At 44.9% G+C, this 21,242-nt stretch overlaps 1 protein-coding gene across 1 annotated transcript in view; it reads right to left on the reverse strand.

The window, feature by feature from the left end:
* Positions 1–21,242, reverse strand: part of col6a1 (collagen, type VI, alpha 1) — a 53,367-nt gene that overhangs the window by 9,403 nt on the left and 22,722 nt on the right. The window contains 6 exon segments of the mRNA XM_082973019.1: positions 3,269–3,334; positions 12,721–12,783; positions 15,030–15,065; positions 15,255–15,305; positions 15,409–15,471; positions 17,873–17,935. Coding sequence (XP_082829145.1) covers positions 3,269–3,334; positions 12,721–12,783; positions 15,030–15,065; positions 15,255–15,305; positions 15,409–15,471; positions 17,873–17,935 — 342 coding nt within the window.

Here is a 21,242-nt window from a genome sequence, read left to right on the forward strand (position 1 = left end):
CTACAATGCAGAACCGTACCTACAATGTTCATTAAATGGTACCAGCACCCACCTCGTGGCCCAAATAGCAATTTATACTCTGAAATATAGGATGGTATCTGTGATTGGGTGTTGCATTCAGTAGGCCTATCATATGGACAGGAATTACACACCTCTTTCATACCATGACTCTAGGAGAGAAGAGCAAACGATGACGGGTCAATGCTGTGTGCAGGACGGAGATTAAAAAGGCTAGTAGAGGAAATGGGGCTGGTAGAGGCAACCTACTGTAATAGATGAATGGGGCTAGTTAGTGTAGCAGCCCTACTGTAAGAAATGAATGGGGCTAGTTAGTGTTGTAGCCCTACTGTAATAGATGAATGGGGCTAGTTAGTGTATTAGCCCTACTGTAATAGATGAATGGGGCTAGTTAGTGTAGGAGCCCTACTGTAATAGATGAATGGGGCTAGTTAGTGTAGGAGCCCTACTGTAATAGTTGAATGGGGCTAGTTAGTGTAGGAGCCCTACTGTAATAGTTGAATGGGGCTAGTTAGTGTATTAGCCCTACTGTAATAGATGAATGGGGCTAGTTAGTGTAGAGGGACTACTGTAATAGATGAATGGGGCTATGTAGTGTATTAGCCCTACTGTAATAGATGAATGGGGCTAGTTAGTGTAGTAGCCCTACTGTAATAGATGAATGGGGCTAGTTAGTGTAGTAGCCCTACTGTAATAGATGAATGGGGCTAGTTAGTGTAGTAGCCCTACTGTAATAGATGAACGGGGCTAGTTAGTGTAGTAGCCCTGCTGTAATAGATGAATGGGGCTAGTTAGTGTAGAAGCCCTACTGTAATAGATGAATGGGGCTAGTTAGTGTTGTAGCCCTACTGTAATAGATGAACGGGGCTAGTTAGTGTAGTAGCCCTACTGTAATAGATGAACGGGGCTAGTTAGTCAACACCAGGGTCTTTTCAATAGTTCTCCGCCTCTCTCTGCTTCAACACCAGGGCCTTTTCAATAGTTCTCCGCCTCTCTCTGCTTCAACACCAGGGCCTTTTCAATAGTTCTCCGCCTCTCTCTGCTTCAACACCAGGGTCTTTTCAATAGTTCTCCGCCTCTCTCTGCTTCAACACCAGGGCCTTTCAATAGTTCTACGCCTCTCTCTGCTTCAACACCAGGGCCTTTCAATAGTTCTCCGCCTCTCTCTGCTTCAACACCAGGGCCTTTCAATAGTTCTCCGCCTCTCTCTGCTTCAACACCAGGGCCTTTCAATAGTTCTACGCCTCTCTCTGCTTCAACACCAGGGCCTTTCAATAGTTCTCCGCCTCTCTCTGCTTCAACACCAGGGCCTTTCAATAGTTCTACGCCTCTCTCTGCTTCAACACCAGGGTCTTTTCAATAGTTCTACGCCTCTCTCTGCTTCAACACCAGGGCCTTTCAATAGTTCTCCGCCTCTCTCTGCTTCAACACCAGGGCCTTTCAATAGTTCTACGCCTCTCTCTGCTTCAACACCAGGGCCTTTCAATAGTTCTCCGCCTCTCTCTGCTTCAACACCAGGGTCTTTCAATAGTTCTCCGCCTCTCTCTGCTTCAACACCAGGGTCTTTCAATAGTTCTACGCCTCTCTCTGCTTCAACACCAGGGCCTTTCAATAGTTCTCCGCCTCTCTCTGCTTCAACACCAGGGTCTTTTCAATAGTTCTACGCCTCTCTCTGCTTCAACACCAGGGCCTTTCAATAGTTCTCCGCCTCTCTCTGCTTCAACACCAGGGCCTTTCAATAGTTCTCCGCCTCTCTCTGCTTCAACACCAGGGCCTTTCAATAGTTCTACGCCTCTCTCTTTTCCTCTTTTCATCGCCCTCACTCCCATCTGTTTGTTTCAAGCAGAGAAAATTCAATTGACGAGCATTTTGTTTCTTGACGAAGAGGATACAAGCACGCGCACACGAGCATGCACACGACAGTTAATTGTAGGCTGAGTTTAGCACACTTCCCACAAACACATAACTCAAACTGTTTATCCTAGAAATATGCAGCCTAGCCACTAGCCAGGGAAAGACAGAGGAGGAGAGACTGTAACCCCTCTCTCTCTCACCAACTCTCTGTATCTCTCTCTCTCTCTCTCTCTGTATCTCTCTCTGTATCTCTCTCTCTCACCAACTCTCTGTATCTCTCTCTCTCTCTCTCTCTCACCAACTCTCTGTATCTCTCTCTCTCTCTCTCTCACCAACTCTCCGTCTCTCTCTAAATAATAACACGTTGAATTTATAACAAAGAAAAAACATCTCCAAGTGCTACAGTGAGGGCATCTCTCTCTCTCTCTCTCTCTCTCTCTCTCTCTCTCTCTGTCTCTCTCTCTCTCTCTCTCTCTCTCTCTCTCTCTGTCTCTGTCTCTGTCTCTCTCTCTCTCTGTCTCTCTCTCTGTCTCTCTCTTTCTCTGTCTCTCTCTCTCTGTCTGTCTGTCTCTCTCTCTCTCTCTCTCTCTCTCTCTGTCTCTCTCTCTCTGTCTCTCTCTCTCTCTCTCTCTCTGTCTCTCTCTCTGTCTCTCTCTCTCTCTGTCTGTCTCTCTCTCTCTCTCTCTGTCTCTCTCTCTCTCTGTCTCTATCTGTCTGTCTCTCTCTCTCTGTCTCTCTCTGTCTGTCTCTCTCTCTCTCTCTGTCTCTCTCTCTGTCTCTCTCTCTGTCTCTCTCTCTGTCTCTCTCTCTCTCTGTCTCTCTCTCTCTCTCTCTGTCTCTCTCTCTCTCTGTCTCTCTCTCTCTCTCTCTCTCTCTCTCTCTCTGTCTCTCTCTGTCTCTCTCTGTCTCTCTCTTTCTGTCTCTTTCTGTCTCTCTGTCTCTCTCTGTCCCTCTCTGTCTCTCTCTGTCTCTCTCTGTCTCTCTCTCTCTCTGTCTCTCTTTGTATTTCTGTCTCTCTGTCTCTCTGTCTCTCTGTCTCTCTGTTCCTCTCTGTCCGTCTCTGTCCTTCTCTGTCTCTCTGTCCCTCTCTGTCCCTCTCTGTCCCTCTGTCTCTCTGTCTCTCTCTGTCCCTCTCTGTCTCTCCGTCTCACTGTCTGTCTGCCTCTCTCCATCCATCCATCCATAGAAGAGGATGGGCCAGCCCTAAGAGCCTGGTTCCTGTCTAGGTTTCTTCCAATAGGTTCCTTCCATCTAGACCGTTTCTCTTAGTCACTGTGCTTCTGCCGCTGCATTGCTCTATGGGGTTCAAGGCTGGGTATCTGTAAAGCACTTGGTGACAACTGCTGATGTAAAAAAGGGATTTATAAAAGAAATCGAATTGATCTCTCTGTCTTACCGGGTTTCCTTCAGGTCCTCGGTGACCTTTGGCTCCTTTGTTCCCTGGGAGTCCTGGGGAGTCGTTCTGCAGAGGAGAGACAGGAAGAGAGATAGTAATACACAGGGGAGTCGTTCTGCAGAGGAGAGACAGGAAGAGAGTTAGTAATACACAGGGGAATCGTTCTGCAGAGGAGAGACAGGAAGAGAGTTAGTAATACACAGGGGAATCGTTCTGCAGAGGAGAGACAGGAAGAGAGATAGTAATACACACTACAGATAGTGAAACTTTGACAAAGTGTCGTGAGAGAAAGTGAGACAGACAACTGATGAGTAACCTTTATCATTATCTCTGGGGTCAAAGTTCACTGAAACCAGGTGGACCCTACTGTCTACTGTCTACTGACTACTGTCTACTGCCTACTGTCTACTGACTACTGTCTACTGCCTACTGACTACTGTCTACTGACTACTGTCTACTGTCTACTGCCTACTGTCTACTGTCTACTGCCTACTGTCTACTGTCTACTGACTACTGTCTACTGCCTACTGTCTACTGTCTACTGCCTACTGTCTACTGCCTACTGTCTACTGTCTACTGCCTACTGTCTACTGTCTACTGTCTACTGCCTACTGTCTACTGTCTACTGCCTACTGTCTACTGTCTACTGCCTACTGTCTACTGTCTACTGTCTACTGCCTACTGCCTACTGCCTACTGCCTACTGTCTACTGTCTACTGTCTACTGCCTACTGTCTACTGTCTACTGCCTACTGTCTACTGCCTACTGTCTACTGTCTACTGTCTACTGCCTACTGCCTACTGTCTACTGTCTACTGTCTACTGTCTACTGACTACTGACTACTGTCTACTGTCTACTGTCTACTGCCTACTGTCTACTGCCTACTGCCTACTGTCTACTGTCTACTGCCTACTGTCTACTGCCTACTGTCTACTGTCTACTGCCTACTGCCTACTGTCTACTGTCTACTGTCTACTGCCTACTGTCTACTGTCTACTGTCTACTGCCTACTGCCTACTGTCTACTGCCTACTGTCTACTGTCTACTGCCTACTGCCTACTGTCTACTGTCTACTGCCTACTGACTACTGACTACTGTCTACTGTCTACTGTCTACTGTCTACTGTCTACTGCCTACTGCCTACTGCCTACTGTCTACTGTCTACTGTCTACTCGTTGAGTACTTAGCCCCTCTAACCCTACCCCTCGCTGATAACTTAGCCCCTCTAACCCTACCCCTCGCTGATAACTTAGCCCCTCTAACCCTACCCCTCTCTGATAACTTAGCCCCTCTAACCCTACCCCTCGCTGATAACTTAGCCCCTCTAACCCTACCCCTCTCTGATAACTTAGCCCCTCTAACCCTACCCCTCGCTGATAACTTAGCCCCTCTAACCCTACCCCTCTCTGATAACTTAGCCCCTCTAACCCTACCCCTCTCTGATAACTTAGCCCCTCTAACCCTACCCCTCTCTGATAACTTAGCCCCTCTAACCCTACCCCTCTCTGATAACTTAGCCCCTCTAACCCTACCCCTCTCTGATAACTTAGCCCCTCTAACCCTACCCCTCTCTGATAACTTAGCCCCTCTAACCCTTAGCTTGTTAACCCTGTCTCTTTGTCTCTCCTCTCTCTGAGATGAGAACCTCGCCCCTATCCCTTCTCTTTTAACAACCTTCCATTCCTCCGAAACTCTGACCTGAAGCTCTCAGTGTCCGCCTCTGATGTCTATGGAACAGACATGGGCTAGTCATATATCCCCCACACACACACACACACACACACACACACACACACACACACACACACACACACACACACACACACACACACACACACACACGCGCGGACGCACACACACACACACACACACGCGCGGACGCACACACACACACACACACACACACACACACACACACACACACACACACACACACACACACACACACACACACACACACACAGTTCTGTTTGATTGTATCTCCACCATAAATCTAGTTTGACAGAGACCATTATAAACATTATTTTAAGATGGCTATCCTAAACCTGTTATTTAAGCTAGGTCATTGCCCTGTTCTTCTCTTCTGGTCTTAACAAGCTACAGGTCAGGTTATGAAGGCTTCAGTTATTTGAGTGGTATGGGCCCTGGGGGCTTAGGCAAAGAACTAGGGCTGAGGGGAGGGCTGAGGGATGGGGCTGAAGTGAGGACTGAGGGATGAGGCTGAGGGGGGGGGGGGCTGAGGGATGGGGCTGAGGGGAGGGCTGAGGAATGGGGCTGAGGAGAGGGCTGAGGGATGGGGCTGAGGGGAGGGCTGAGGGATGGGGCTGAGGGGATGGGGCTGAGGGATGGGGCTGATGGATGGGGCTGAGGGATGGGGCTGAGGGGAGGGCTGAGGGGAGGGCTGAGTGATGGGGCTGAGGGGAGGGCTGAGGGATGGGGCTGAGGGGAGGGCTGAGGGGAGGCCTGAGGATTGGGGCTGAGGAGAGGGCTGAGGCATGGGGCTGAGGGATGGGGCTGAGGGCTCGGGCTGAGGGATGGGGCTGAGGGGATGGGGCTGAGGGATGGGGTTGAGGGGAGGGCTGAGGTATGAGGCTGAGGGATGGGGTGAGGGATGGGGCTGAGGAGAGGGCTGAGGGATGGGGCTGAGGGGAGGGCTGATGGATGGGGCTGAGGGGAGGGCTGATGGATGGTGCTGAGGGGGGGCTGAGGGATGGGGCTGAGGGGAGGGCTGAGGGATGGTGCTGAGGGGGGGGCTGAGGGATGGGGCTGAGGAGAGGGCTGAGGGATGGGGCTGAGGGGGGGGCTGAGGGATGGGGCTGAGGAGAGGGCTGAGGGATGGTGCTGAGGGGGGGGCTGAGGGATGGGGCTGAGGAGAGGGCTGAGGGATGGTGCTGAGGGGGGGCTGAGGGATGGGGCTGAGGAGAGGGCTGAGGGATGGTGCTGAGGGGGGGGCTGAGGGATGGGGCTGAGGGGGGGGGCTGAGGTTAAGGTGCCTTAAGGCTGGAGTATAGGGAATGGTGCAGGAAGGGTAATTATGTTTAGGTGAAGAAATGTGAACTTGTAAGTTGAGCTCATTTCCACAGCCTCCCCAGAGGACAAAAGTAAAAACAACCAAACAGAGGACTATAATACATTACTGGGACTATAACACATTACTGGGACTATAATACATTACTGGGACTATAACACATTACTGGGACTATAACACATTACTGGGACTATAACACATTACTGGGACTATAATACATTACTGGGACTATAACACATTACTGGGCACTACTGGGACATCACATTACTGGGACTATAACACATTACTGGGACTATAACACATTACTGGGACTATAACACATTACTGGGACTATAATACATTACTGGGACTCATACGGGGACACACATTACTGGGACTATAATCACATTACTGGGACTATAACACACGGGACTTCCACTGGGCCCACTGGGACTAACACGGGAATCCTACTGGGACTATAACACATTACTGGGACTATAATACATTACTGGGACTATAACACAACACTGGGACTATAACACATTACTGGGACTATAATACACATTACTGGGACTATAATACATTACTGGGACTATAACACATTACTGGGACTATAACACATTACTGGGACTATAATACATTACTGGGACTATAACACATTACTGGGACTATAATACATTACTGGGACTATAATACATTACTGGGACTATAACACATTACTGGGACTATAATACAACACTGGGACTATAATACAATACTGGGACTATAACACATTACTGGGACTATAACACATTACTGGGACTATAATACATTACTGGGACTATAACACATTACTGGGACTATAATACATTACTGGGACTATAACACATTACTGGGACTATAATACACATTACTGGGCACTACTGGGACATACACATTACTGGGCCCACTGGGACTCAACACAACACTGGGACTATAATACATTACTGGGACTATAATACATTACTGGGACTATAATACATTACTGGGACTATAACACATTACTGGGACTATAACACATTACTGGGACTATAACACATTACTGGGACTATAACACATTACTGGGAGTATAACACATTACTGGGACTATAACACATTACTGGGACTATAACACATTACTGGGACTATAACACATTACTGGGACTATAATACATTACTGGGACTATAACACATTACTGGGACTATAACACATTACTGGGACTATAACACATTACTGGGACTATAACACATTACTGGGACTATAACACATTACTGGGACTATAATACATTACTGGGACTATAACACAACACTGGGACTATAATACAACACTGGGACTATAACACATTACTGGGACTATAACACATTACTGGGACTATAACACAACACTGGGACTATAACACATTACTGGGACTATAATACACATTACTGGGACTATAATACATTACTGGGACTATAACACATTACTGGGACTATAATACAACACTGGGACTATAATACAACACTGGGACTATAACACATTACTGGGACTATAATACATTACTGGGACTATAACACATTACTGGGACTATAACACATTACTGGGACTATAATACAACACTGGGACTATAATACAACACTGGGACTATAACACATTACTGGGACTATAACACATTACTGGGACTATAATACATTACTGGGACTATAACACATTACTGGGACTATAATACATTACTGGGACTATAACACATTACTGGGACTATAATACACATTACTGGGACTATAATACACATTACTGGGACTATAACACATTACTGGGACTATAATACATTACTGGGACTATAATACATTACTGGGACTATAATACATTACTGGGATTATAACACATTACTGGGACTATAATACATTACTGGGACTATAACACATTACTGGGACTATAATACATTACTGGGACTATAATACATTACTGGGACTATAATACATTACTGGGACTATAATACATTACTGGGACTATAACACATTACTGGGACTATAACACATTACTGGGACTATAATACATTACTGGGACTATAACACATTACTGGGACTATAACACATTACTGGGACTATAACACATTACTGGGACTATAACACATTACTGGGACTATAATACATTACTGGGACTATAACACATTACTGGGACTATAACACATTACTGGGACTATAACACATTACTGGGACTATAATACACATTACTGGGACTATAACACATTACTGGGACTATAACACATTACTGGGACTATAATACATTACTGGGACTATAACACAACACTGGGACTATAATACAACACTGGGACTATAACACATTACTGGGACTATAACACATTACTGGGACTATAATACAACACTGGGACTATAACACATTACTGGGACTATAACACAACACTGGGACTATAACAAATTACTGGGACTATAATACATTACTGGGACTATAACACATTACTGGGACTATAACACATTACTTTGACTATAACACATTACTGGGACTATAACACATTACTGGGACTATAACACATTACTGGGACTATAATACATTACTGGGACTATAACACATTACTGGGACTATAATACATTACTGGGACTATAACACATTACTGGGACTATAATACATTACTGGGACTATAATACATTACGGGGACTATAATACATTACTGGGACTATAACACATTACTGGGACTATAACACATTACTGGGACTATAATACATTACTGGGACTATAACACATTACTGGGACTATAATACATTACTGGGACTATAACACATTACTGGGACTATAATACATTACTGGGACTATAATACATTACTGGGACTAGAACACATTACTGGGACTATAATACATTACTGGGACTATAACACATTACTGGGACTATAACACATTACTGGGACTATAACACATTACTGGGACTATAACACATTACTGGGACTATAACACATTACTGGGACTATAACACATTACTGGGACTATAACAAACATTACTGGGACTATAATACATTACTGGGACTATAACACATTACTGGGACTATAATCACATTACTGGGACTATAACACATTACTGGGACTATAATACATTACTGGGACTATAATACATTACTGGGGTTCAACTGGAGTAATGAGCTGCCCACATTCTCTCCCCTCATTTCCTGGTATCCATGACAATGACACATACACAGCTGCAGCAGCTCACTACTTTTAATACACAGACAGACACAGACAGACACACACACACACACACACACACACACACGCGCACGCGCGGGCGCACACACACACACACACACACACACACACACACACACACACACACACACACACACACACACACACACACACGCGCACGCGCGGGCGCACACACACACACACACACACACACACACACACACACACACACACACACACACACACACACACACACACACACACACACACACACACACACACACACACAGCGTCCAGAACATAAAGCGTTACCAGCTGCAAGACTGAAAGATAGAGGGAGAGAAGAAGGAGGGAGAGACTGGGGAGGGAGAGAAAAAGGAGGGAGAGAATGAGGGAAAGAAGAAGGAGGGAGAGAATGAGTGAGAGATGGAGGGAGAGAATGAGTGAGAGATGGAGGGAGAGATTGAGGGAAAGAAGAAGGAGGGAGAGAATGAGTGAGAGATGGAGGGAGAGAATGAGTGAGAGATGGAGGGAGAGATTGAGGGAAAGAAGAAGGAGGGAGAGAATGAGTGAGAGATGGAGGGAGAGAATGAGTGAGAGATGGAGGGAGAGAATGAGGGAGAGATGGAGGGAGAGAATGAGGGAGAGATGGAGGGAGAGAATGAGGGAAAGAAGAAGGAGGGAGAGAATGAGGGAAAGAAGAAGGAGGGAGAGAATGCAGGAGAGAATGAGGGAGAGAAGGAGGGAGAGAATGCAGGAGAGAATGAGGGAGAGAAGGAGGGAGAGAATGAGGGAGAGAAGGAGGGAGAGAATGCAGGAGAGAATGAGGGAGAGAAGGAGGGAGAGAATGAGGGAGAGAAGGAGGGAGAGAATGAGGGAGAGAAGGAGGGAGAGAATGAGGGAGAGAAGGAGGGAGAGAAGGAGGGAGAGAATGAGGGAGAGAAGGAGGGAGAGAATGAGGGAGAGAAGGAGGGAGAGAATGAGGGAGAGAAGGAGGGAGAGAAATAAGAGTAATAGAACAGGGAGGGAAAGAAGATGGAGGGGTTGAAGAAGGAGACAGAGCAAAAGACATGAAAATAGAGACTGATTGATAAAATGAGAGATTGATAAACGGAAAGAGAGAGGGATAAAGAGACTGATAGAGAGGGATAAAGAGAGAGATAGAGAGGGATAAAGAGACAGATAGAGGGAGAAAGAGACAGATAGAGAGGGAGAAAGAGACAGATAGAGAGGGAGAAAGAGACAGATAGAGAGGGAGAAAGAGACAGATAGAGAGGGAGAAAGAGACAGATAGAGAGGGAGAAAGAGACTGATAGAGAGGGATAAAGAGACAGATAGAGGGAGAAAGAGACAGATAGAGAGGGAGAAAGAGACAGATAGAGAGGGAGAAAGAGACAGATAGAGAGGGAGAAAGAGACAGATAGAGAGGGAGAAAGAGACAGATAGAGAGGGAGAAAGAGACTGATAGAGAGGGAGAAAGAGACTGATAGAGAGGGAGAAAGAGACTGATAGAGAGGGAGAAAGAGACAGATAGAGAGGGAGAAAGAGACTGATAGAGAGGGAGAAAGAGACTGATAGAGAGGGAGAAAGAGACTGATAGAGAGGGATAAAGAGACTGAGATAGAGAGGGAGTAAAGAGACTGATAGAGAGGGAGAAAGAGACTGATAGAGAGGGAGAAAGAGACTGATAGAGAGGGAGAAAGAGACTGATAGAGAGGGAGAAAGAGACTGATAGAGAGGGATAAAGAGACTGATAGAGAGGGATAAAGAGACTGATAGAGAGGGAGAAAGAGACTGATAGAGAGGGAGAAAGAGACTGATAGAGAGGAGAAAGAGACGATAGAGAGGGATAAAGAGACTGATAGAGAGGGAGAAAGAGACTGATAGAGAGGGAGAAAGAGACGATAGAGAGGGAGAAAGAGACTGATAGAGAGGGAGAAAGAGACTGATAGAGAGGGATAAAGAGACTGATAGAGAGGGAGAAAGAGAGAGGGAGAAAGAGACTGATAGAGAGGGAGAAAGAGACTGATAGAGAGGGAGAAAGAGACTGATAGAGAGGGATAAAGAGACTGATAGAGAGGGAGAAAGAGAGAGGGAGAAAGAGACTGATAGAGAGGGAGAAAGAGACTGATAGAGAGGGAGAAAGAGACTGATAGAGAGGGAGAAAGAGACTGATAGAGAGGGATAAAGAGACTGATAGAGAGGGAGAAAGAGACTGATAGAGAGGGATAAAGAGACTGATAGAGAGGGAGAAAGAGACTGATAGAGAGGGAGAAAGAGACTGATGGAGAGGGATAAAGAGACTGATAGAGAGGGAGAAAGAGACTGATAGAGAGGGATAAAGAGACTGATAGAGAGGGAGAAAGAGAGAGGGAGAAAGAGACTGATAGAGAGGGAGAAAGAGACTGATAGAGAGGGAGAAAGAGACTGATAGAGAGGGAGAAAGAGACTGATAGAGAGGGATAAAGAGACTGATAGAGAGGGATAAAGAGACTGATAGAGAGGGATAAAGAGACTGATAGAGAGGGAGAAAGAGACTGATAGAGAGGGATAAAGAGACTGATAGAGAGGGAGAAAGAGACTGATAGAGAGGGAGAAAGAGACAGATAGAGAGGGAGAAAGAGACTGATAGAGAGGGAGAAAGAGACTGATAGAGAGGGAGAAAGAGACTGATAGAGAGGGAGAAAGAGACTGATAGAGAGGGATAAAGAGACTGATAGAGAGGGAGAAAGAGACTGATAGAGAGGGTAAGAGACTGATGAGAGGGAGAAAGAGACTGATAGAGAGGGAGAAAGAGACAGATAGAGAGGGAGAAAGAGACTGATAGAGAGGGAGAAAGAGACTGATAGAGAGGGAGAAAGAGACTGATAGAGAGGGAGAAAGAGACTGATAGAGAGGGAGAAAGAGACTGATAGAGAGGGAGAAAGAGACTGATAGAGAGGGAGAAAGAGACTGATAGAGAGGGAGAAAGAGATAGATAGAGAGGGAGAAAGAGACTGATAGAGAGGGAGAAAGAGACTGATAGAGAGGGAGAAAGAGACTGATAGAGAGGGAGAAAGAGACAGATAGAGAGGGAGAAAGAGACTGATAGAGAGGGAGAAAGAGACTGATAGAGAGGGAGAAAGAGACTGATAGAGAGGGAGAAAGAGACTGATAGAGAGGGAGAAAGAGAGAGGGATAAAGAGACAGATAGAGAGGGAGAAAGAGACTGATAGAGAGGGATAAAGAGACTGATAGAGAGGGATAAAGAGACAGATAGAGAGGGTGTGACTCACGTCCAGGCCGGGGTTTCCAGGCTCTCCATCATCTCCTTTGGGTCCCGGGGTTCCCTTCCCGCCCTGAAGGTCACAGGTCAGGGGTCAGAGACAGTTGTCATGGAAATCTCTTCATGAATCAGACATTTGGCCAACCAGACCAAATACAACTGGCCAATCGTCAAGTCTCAGATAAAGAAGGACTGTATGTCAAATGGCACTCTATTCCCTGTATAGTCATGCTATAGGCCAGGTCAAATGCTGTATACTACACAGGGTGCCATTTGGGAAACAACCTTGGCTTGACGTTTGTTTCTCACCAAACCCAGATAAATACATCTACTCTAACACCCAGATAAACCCAGATAAACCCAGGTGAATACATCTACTCTAACACCCAGATAAATACATCTACTCTAAAACTCAGATAAACCCAGATGAACCCAGATAAACCCAGATGAATACATCTACTCTAAAACCCAGATAAACCCAGATAAACCCAGATGAATACATCTACTCTAAAACCCAGATAAACCCAGATAAACCCAGATGAATACATCTACTCTAAAACCCAGATAAACCCAGATAAACCCAGATGAATACATCTACTCTAAAACCCAGATAAACCCAGATAAACCCAGATGAATACATCTACTCTAAAACCCAGATAAACCCAGATAAACCCAGATGAATACATCTACTCTAAAACCCAGATAAACTCAGATAAACCCAGATGAATACATCTACTCTAAAACCCAGATAAACCCAGATAAACCCAGATGAATACATCTACTCTAAAACCCAGATGAACCCAGATAAATACACCTACTCTAAAAGTCATTCAGTCTGGGAAACAGTTACAGTAACACTAGTCATCATGACTGATTTGAGGTTAAAACTCTAAACTTCAAAAATGGAAACATCACGGTGTTTTAAGCCTGCCATGTTTTCCACATCTAAAGTGCTGAGTAATCTCTTCTCAATTCACCTGGCGTTTAGTTGAATAGGATCCAATCCTGGCATAATTAATTATTATATTTCAGTATAACATCCTGGTACTACGGTACTGTTAATGTACTGTAGGACTACTGTTATACATCCTGGTACTACGGTACTGTTAATGTACTGTAGGACTGCTGTTATACATCCTGGTACTACGGTACTGTTAATGTACTGTAGGACTACTGTTATACATCCTGGTACTACGGTACTGTGTTTATATAGGACTACTGTAATACATCCTGGTACTACGGTACTGTTAATGTACTGTAGGACTACTGTTATACATCCTGGTACTACGGTACTGTGTTTATATAGGACTACTGTAATACATCCTGGTACTACGGTACTGTTAATGTACTGTAGGACTGCTGTTATACATCCTGGTACTACGGTACTGTTAATGTACTGTAGGACTACTGTTATACATCCTGGTACTACGGTACTGTGTTTATATAGGACTACTGTAATACATCCTGGTACTACGGTACTGTTAATGTACTGTAGGACTGCTGTTATACATCCTGGTACTACGGTACTGTTAATGTACTGTAGGACTGCTGTTATACATCCTGGTACTACGGTACTGTTAATGTACTGTAGGACTACTGTGTTTATATAGGACTGTTTTATACATCATATACCAGGGTAGTAGTGTTTCCTGTGTTTAGGGTTCTTAACATGCTGACTGGACAGTAGTATAGTGTAGTGACCCTTTGTTCTGTACAGATTGATTTATTTCACCCATATTTAACCAGGTCCCGTTCTCATTTACAGCAACGACCTGGAGAATAGTTACAGGGGAGAGGAGGAGGTGGGATGAATGAGCCAATTGGAAACTGGGGATGATTAGGTGACCGTGATGGTATGAGGGGCCAGATTGGGAATTTAGCCAGGACACCAGGAGTTAACACCCCTACTATTACAATAAGTACCATGGGGATCTTTAGTGACCACAGAGAGTCAGGACAACCGTTTAACAGCCCATCTGAAAGACGGCACCCTACACAGGGCAATGTCCCCAATCGCTGCCCTGGGGCATTACTATTTAAACCTACTGGCCTTCCAACACCACTTCTAGCAGCATCTGGTCCGACCCTGCTTAGCTTCAGAGGCAAGGCAGCAGTGGGATGCAGGGTGGTATGCTGCTTCCAAAGTTCAGTCTCTTGGGAGATAGAGTGCTTGCCACTGACCCAGCGAGAGCCAGGTTGGAGGTCTGGCTAGGATATCGTCCTAACTCTCTACAATACTATGATAGAGTGATATAGTGAGGGGAGACTGCCTTGGGGCTGATTCTGAGGTGAGAGGTTATAGGTGAAAGGTGAACTCACCGGCTCTCCAATGCTACCTCGTGGGCCGGGGTAACCCTGAGAGAGGAGAGGAATGTGTGAGAGACGGCAGACAAGACACACACACACACACACACACACACACACACACACACACACACACACACACACACACACACACACACACACACACACACACACACACACACACACACACACACTACCATGAACCCAAACAACAATACCTCAGACGTAACACAACTGTACCTGGAAACCGTGGCAACCTTCAGTTCCATTTCCTGGTGCCCCATCTTCTCCCTGAAACAGAAATAGACAGAACACTTCAGCCATCCCTTGTTCTTAATTTTAAATTTCATTTCCCCTCCTCCCCAAATGTTCTCTCTCTCTCTCGCCCTCTCACCCTGCTTCCGATCTGGCCTCTGTCTCCAGGAGCTCCTTTGATTCCTCTTGGTCCCTTGGGGCCCTGGGAAACGTAGTTTAGATAAGAGAGAGATGGGAAAGGTAATTTAGATAAGAGAGAGATGGGAAATGTAGTTTAGATAAGAGAGAGATGGGAAATGTAGGTTAGATAAGAGATAGATGGGAAATGTAGTTTAGATAAGAGAGAGATGGGAAATGTAGTTTAGATAAGAGAGAGATGGGAAAGGTAGTTTAGATAAGAAAGAGATGGGAAATGTAGTTTAGACAGATAGGAAATCAGAGTGGGAACATGAGAAATGAAGTTCAGATGTTAATGGAGGAAGACTTCCTGACCACCTGACCTTTGACATCATTTAGCCAGAAACTTTTATCAATATCAAAATATCCACCTGGGGGACGGCAGGTTGGAAAATAAGATGACAAAACTTGAAAGACTCCCAGCTTAGTGATTCATGTGTGATAAGACTCCCAGCTTAGTGATTCATGTGTGATAAGACTCCCAGCTTAGTGATTAATGTGTGATAAGACTCCCAGCTTAGTGATTCATGTGTGATAAGACTCCCAGCTTAGTGATTAATGTGTGATAAGACTCCCAGCTTAGCCTGTTATGGATAGGGGGCAGTATTTTCACGGCCGGATAAAAAACATACCCGATTTAATCTGATTATTACTCCTGCCCAGAAACTAGAATATGCATATAATTATTAGCTTTGGATAGAAAACACTCCAAAGTTTCTAAAACTGTTTGAATGGTGTCTGTGAGTATAACAGAACTCATTTGGCAGGCCAAAACCTGAGAAGATTCCAAACAGGAAGTACCCTGTCTGACCATTTCTTGGCCTTCTTTGCCATCTCTATCCATTACAAAGGATCTCTGCTGTTACGTGACACTTCCTACGTCTCCCATGGGCTCTCAGAAGCGGCAAAAAGCTGAATCGTGGCTTTGCAGGCTCTGGCTGAAACAAAGTAGCACGTTTGGGTAGTGGCTGGTTACAGTACTGTGAGACTCAGGCTCGTGCCCACGTCAACAGAATGCTTTGTTTTCTTTCCTCTGTTTACCTAAATGCAGATTCCCGGTCGGAATATTATCGCTTTTTTACGAGAAAAATGGCATAAAAATGGATTTTAAACAGCGGTTGACATGCTTCGAAGTACGGTAATGGAATATTTAGAAATCTTTTGTCACGAATTGCGCCATGCTCGTGACCCTTATTTACACTTCGGATAGTGTCTAGAACGCACGAACAAAACGCCGCTATTTGGATATAACGATGGATTATTTTGGACCAAACCAACATTTGTTATTGAAGTAGCAGTCCTGGGAGTGCATTCTGACGAAGACAACAAAGGTAATCAAACTTTTGTAATTGTAAATCGGAGTTTGGTCAGGGCTAAACTTGGTCGGTGTCTAAATGGCTAGCCGTGATGGTTGGGCTATCTACTGAGAATATTGCAAAATGTGCTTTCACCGAAAAGCTATTTTAAAATCGGACATATCGAGTGCATAGAGGAGTTCTGTATCTATAATTCTTAAAATAATTGTTATGTTTTTTGTGAACGTTTATCGTGAGTAATTTAGTAAATTCACCGGATGTTTGCGGGGGTATGCTAGTTCTGAACGTCACATGCTAATGTAAAAAAGCTGTTTTTTGATATAAATATGAACTTGATTGAACAAAACATGCATGCATTGTATAACATAATGTCCTAGGGTTGTCATCTGATGAAGAGCATCAAAGGTTAGTGCTGCATTTAGCTGTGGTTTTGTTTTTTGTGACATTATATGCTAGCTTGAAAAATGGGTGTCTGATTATTTCTGGCTGGGTACTCTGCTGACATAATGTAATGTTTTGCTTTCGCTGTAAAGCCTTTTTGAAATCGGACAGTGTGGTTAGATTAACAAGAGTCTTGTCTTTAAAATGCTGTAAAATAGTCATATGTTTGAAAAATTGAAGTTTGGGGATTTTTGAGGAATTTGTAATTCGCGCCACGCCCTATCATTGGATATTGGAGCAGGTGTTCCGCTAGCGGAACGTCTATATGTAAGAGCTTAGCGATGCACGTGTGATAAGACTCCCAGCTTAGTAATTCATGTGTGATAAGACTCCCAGCTTAGTGATTCATGTGTGATAAGACTCCCAGCTTAGTGATTCATGTGTGATAAGACTCCCAGCTTAGTGATTCATGTGTGATAAGACTCCCAGCTTAGTGATTCATGTGTGATAAGACTCCCAGCTTAGTGATTCATGTGTGATAAGACTCCCAGCTTAGTGATTCATGTGTGATAAGACTCCCAGCTTAGTGATTCATGTGTGATAAGACTCCCAGCTTAGTGATTCATGTGTGATAAGACTCCCAGCTTAGTGATTCATGTGTGTGAGATAAATACATGTGTTCACTAGATGACAGAATTGATAAACAAATTGATTGACTAGTTGACCAACCTCTGGTCCGGGGGCGCCCTCATCTCCTCTGTATCCTGGAGACCCCGCCTTGCCGATGTCACCCTGAAACACACACAACAAAACTGTTAGACTTATAACACACACACACGCACACACGCACACACACACGGCTCGCCCTAAGACACAGTCGTAGAAGTTTATAATTATAACATAATTTAATAATGTAACAGTGTAGGAAGCAGAAACAGTGTATACAAGAAGTAGGAAGCAGAAACAGTGTAGACAGGAAGTAGGAAGCAGAAACAGTGTAGACAGGAAGTAGGAAGCAGAAACAGTGTAGACAGGAAGTAGGAAGCAGAAACAGTGTAGACAGGAAGTAGGATGCAGAAACAGTGTAGACAAGAAATAGGAAGCAGAAACAGTGTAGACAGGAAGTAGGAAGCAGAAACAGTGTAGACAGGAAGTAGGATGCAGAAACAGTAGAGACAAGAAATAGGAAGCAGAAACAGTGTAGACAGGAAGTAGGATGCAGAAACAGTGTAGGCAGGAAGTAGGAAGCAGTGGGCGCGTTCGAGCGGATCACTTTTGTCAAGTCGTTCACTATCGTTGGCCACAGCCTTGATAATAATGGTCAGAGTAATGCATACAGTGCATTCAGAAAGTATTCACACCCCTTGACTTATTCCACATGTTGTTGTGTTACAGCCCGAATTTAAAATGGACATTTAGATTTTTTGATGACTGGCCTACACATCAAATCACATTGTATTTTGTCACATGCGCCAAATTCAACTGTGAAATGCTTACTGACAAGCCCTGAACCAACAATGCAGTTAAGGAAAATCAGTGTTAAGAAAGTATTTACTAAATAAACTGAAGTAAAAAAAATGAACGAAAAAAAAAAAAAAAAAATATATATATATATATATATATATATATATATATATATATATATATATATATATATATATATATATACATATATTTATATATATATAAAAATAAATAATTGAAGAGCAACAGTAAAATAACAATATCGGGGCTATATACAGGTGGTACAGAGTCAATGTGTGGGGGCACCAGTTTGTCAAGGTAGTTGAGGTAATATGTACATGTAGGTAGAAGTAAAGTGACTATGCATAGATAATAAACAGAGAGTAGCAGCAGTGGAAAAATGGGGATTGGGTGGTGATGGTTGTCAATGCAAATTGTCTGGGTGGCCAATTGATTAGCTGTTCAGGAGTTTTATGGCTTGGGGGTAGAAGCTGTTTAGAAGCCTTTTGGACCTAGACTTAGCGCTCCGGTACCGCTTTCCGTGCGGTAGCAGAGAGAACAGTCTATGACTGGGGTGGCTGGAGTCTTTGGCTATTTTTTGGGCCTTCCTCTGACACCACCTGGTGTAGAGGTCCTGGATGGCAGGAAGCTTGGCCCCAGATGTACTGGGCCGTACGCACTACCCTCTGTAGTGCCTTGTGGTTGGAGGCTGAGTAGTTGCCATTCCAGGCAGTGATGCAACCAGTCAGGATGCTCTCGATGGTGCAGCTGTAGAACTTTTTGAGGATCTGAGGACTCATGCCAAATCTTTTGTCTGTTGAGGGGGAATAGGCTTTATCGTGTTCTCTTCACGACTGTCTTGGTGTGTTTGGACCATGTTAGTTCATTGGTGATGTGGACACCAAGGAACTTGAAGCTCTCAACCTGCTTCACTGCAGCCCCGTCGATGAGAATGGGGGCGTGCTCAGTCCTCTTTTTCCTGTAGTCCACGATCATCATCTTTTGTCTTGATCACGTTGAGGGAGAGGTTGTTGTCCTGGCACCACACTGCGAGGTCCCTGACCTGCTCCCTATAGGCTGTCTCATCATTGTCGGCGATCAGGCCTACCACTGTTGTGTCGTCAGCAAACTTAATGATGGTGTTGGAGTCATGCTTGGGCATGCAGTCATGGGTGAACAGGGAGTACAGGAGGGGACTGAGCCCGCACCCCTGAGGGGCCCCTGTGTTGAGGATCATCGTGGCAGATGTGTTGTTACCTACCCTTACCACCTGGGGGCGGCCTGTCAGGAAGTCCAGGATCCAGTTGCAGAGGGAGGTGTTTAGTCCCAGGGTCCTTAGCTTAGTGATGAGCTTTGAGGGCAAAATGGTGTTGAACGCTGAGCTGTAGTCAATGAATAGCATTCTTACGTAGGTGTTCCTTTTGTCCAGGTGGGAAATGGCAGTGTGGAATGCAATTGAGATTGTGGAACTGTTAGGAGAGTATGCAAATTGGAGTGGGTCTAGGGATTCTGGGATAATGGTGTTTATGTGAGCCATGACCAGATTTCAAAGCACTTCATGGCTACAGACGTGAGTCTTACGGGTCAGTATTCAATTAGGCAGGTTACCTTGGTGTTCTTGAAACATGTTGGTATTACAGACTTGGTCAGGGACAGGTTGAACATGTCAGTGAAGACACTTGCCAGTTTGTCAGCGCATGCTCGGAGTACATCCATCTGGCCCTGCGGCCTTGTCAATGTTGACCTGTTTAAAGGTCGTACTCACATCGGCTATAGAGAGCTTGATCACACAGCCGTCCAGAACAGCTGGTGCTCTCATGCATATTTCAGTGTTGATTGCCTGGAGGCGAGCATAGAAGTCATGTAGCTCGTCTAGTAGGCTCGTGTCACTGGGCAGCTCGCGGCTGTGCTTCCCTTTGTAGTCCGTAATAGTTTGCAGGCCCTGCCACATCCGACGAGCGTTGGAGCCAGTGTAGTATGATTCGATCTTAGTCCTGTATTGACACTCTGCCTGTTTGATGGAAGTTCAAGAAGTCCCGCTTCTTGAAAGCTGCAGCTCATTCAAGGGTTTTTCTTTATTTTTACTATTTTCTACATTGTAAAAAAACTATGAAATAACACATATGGAATCATGTAGTAACCAAAAAAGTGTTTTATATTTTAGATTCTTCAACATAGCCATCCTTTGCTTTGATGACAGCTTTGCACACTCTTGGCATTCTCAAAACCAGCTTCACCTGGAATGCTTTTCCAACACTCTTGAAGGAGTTCCCACATATGCTGAGCACTTGTTGGCTGCTTTTCCTTCACTCTGCTGTCCAACTCATCCCAAACCATCTCAATTGGGTTGAGGTCAGGTGATTGTGGAGGCCAGGTCATCTGATGCAGCACTCCATCACTCTCCTTCTTGATCAAACAGCCCTTACACAGCCTGGAGGGGTGTTGGGTCATTGTCCTGTTGAAAAACAAATTATACACCCACTAAGCACAAACCAGATGGGATGGCATGTCGCTGCAGAGTGCTGTGGTAGCCATGCTGGTTAAGTGTGCCTTGAATTCTAAAGAAATCACTGACAGTGTCACCAGCAAAGCACCCCCACACCATCACACCTCCTTCCTCCATGCTTCACGGTCC

This window comes from Salmo salar, chromosome 03 (genome assembly GCF_965601325.2).
Source record: "Salmo salar chromosome 03, fSalSal1, whole genome shotgun sequence".
Taxonomy (NCBI): domain Eukaryota; kingdom Metazoa; phylum Chordata; class Actinopteri; order Salmoniformes; family Salmonidae; genus Salmo; species Salmo salar.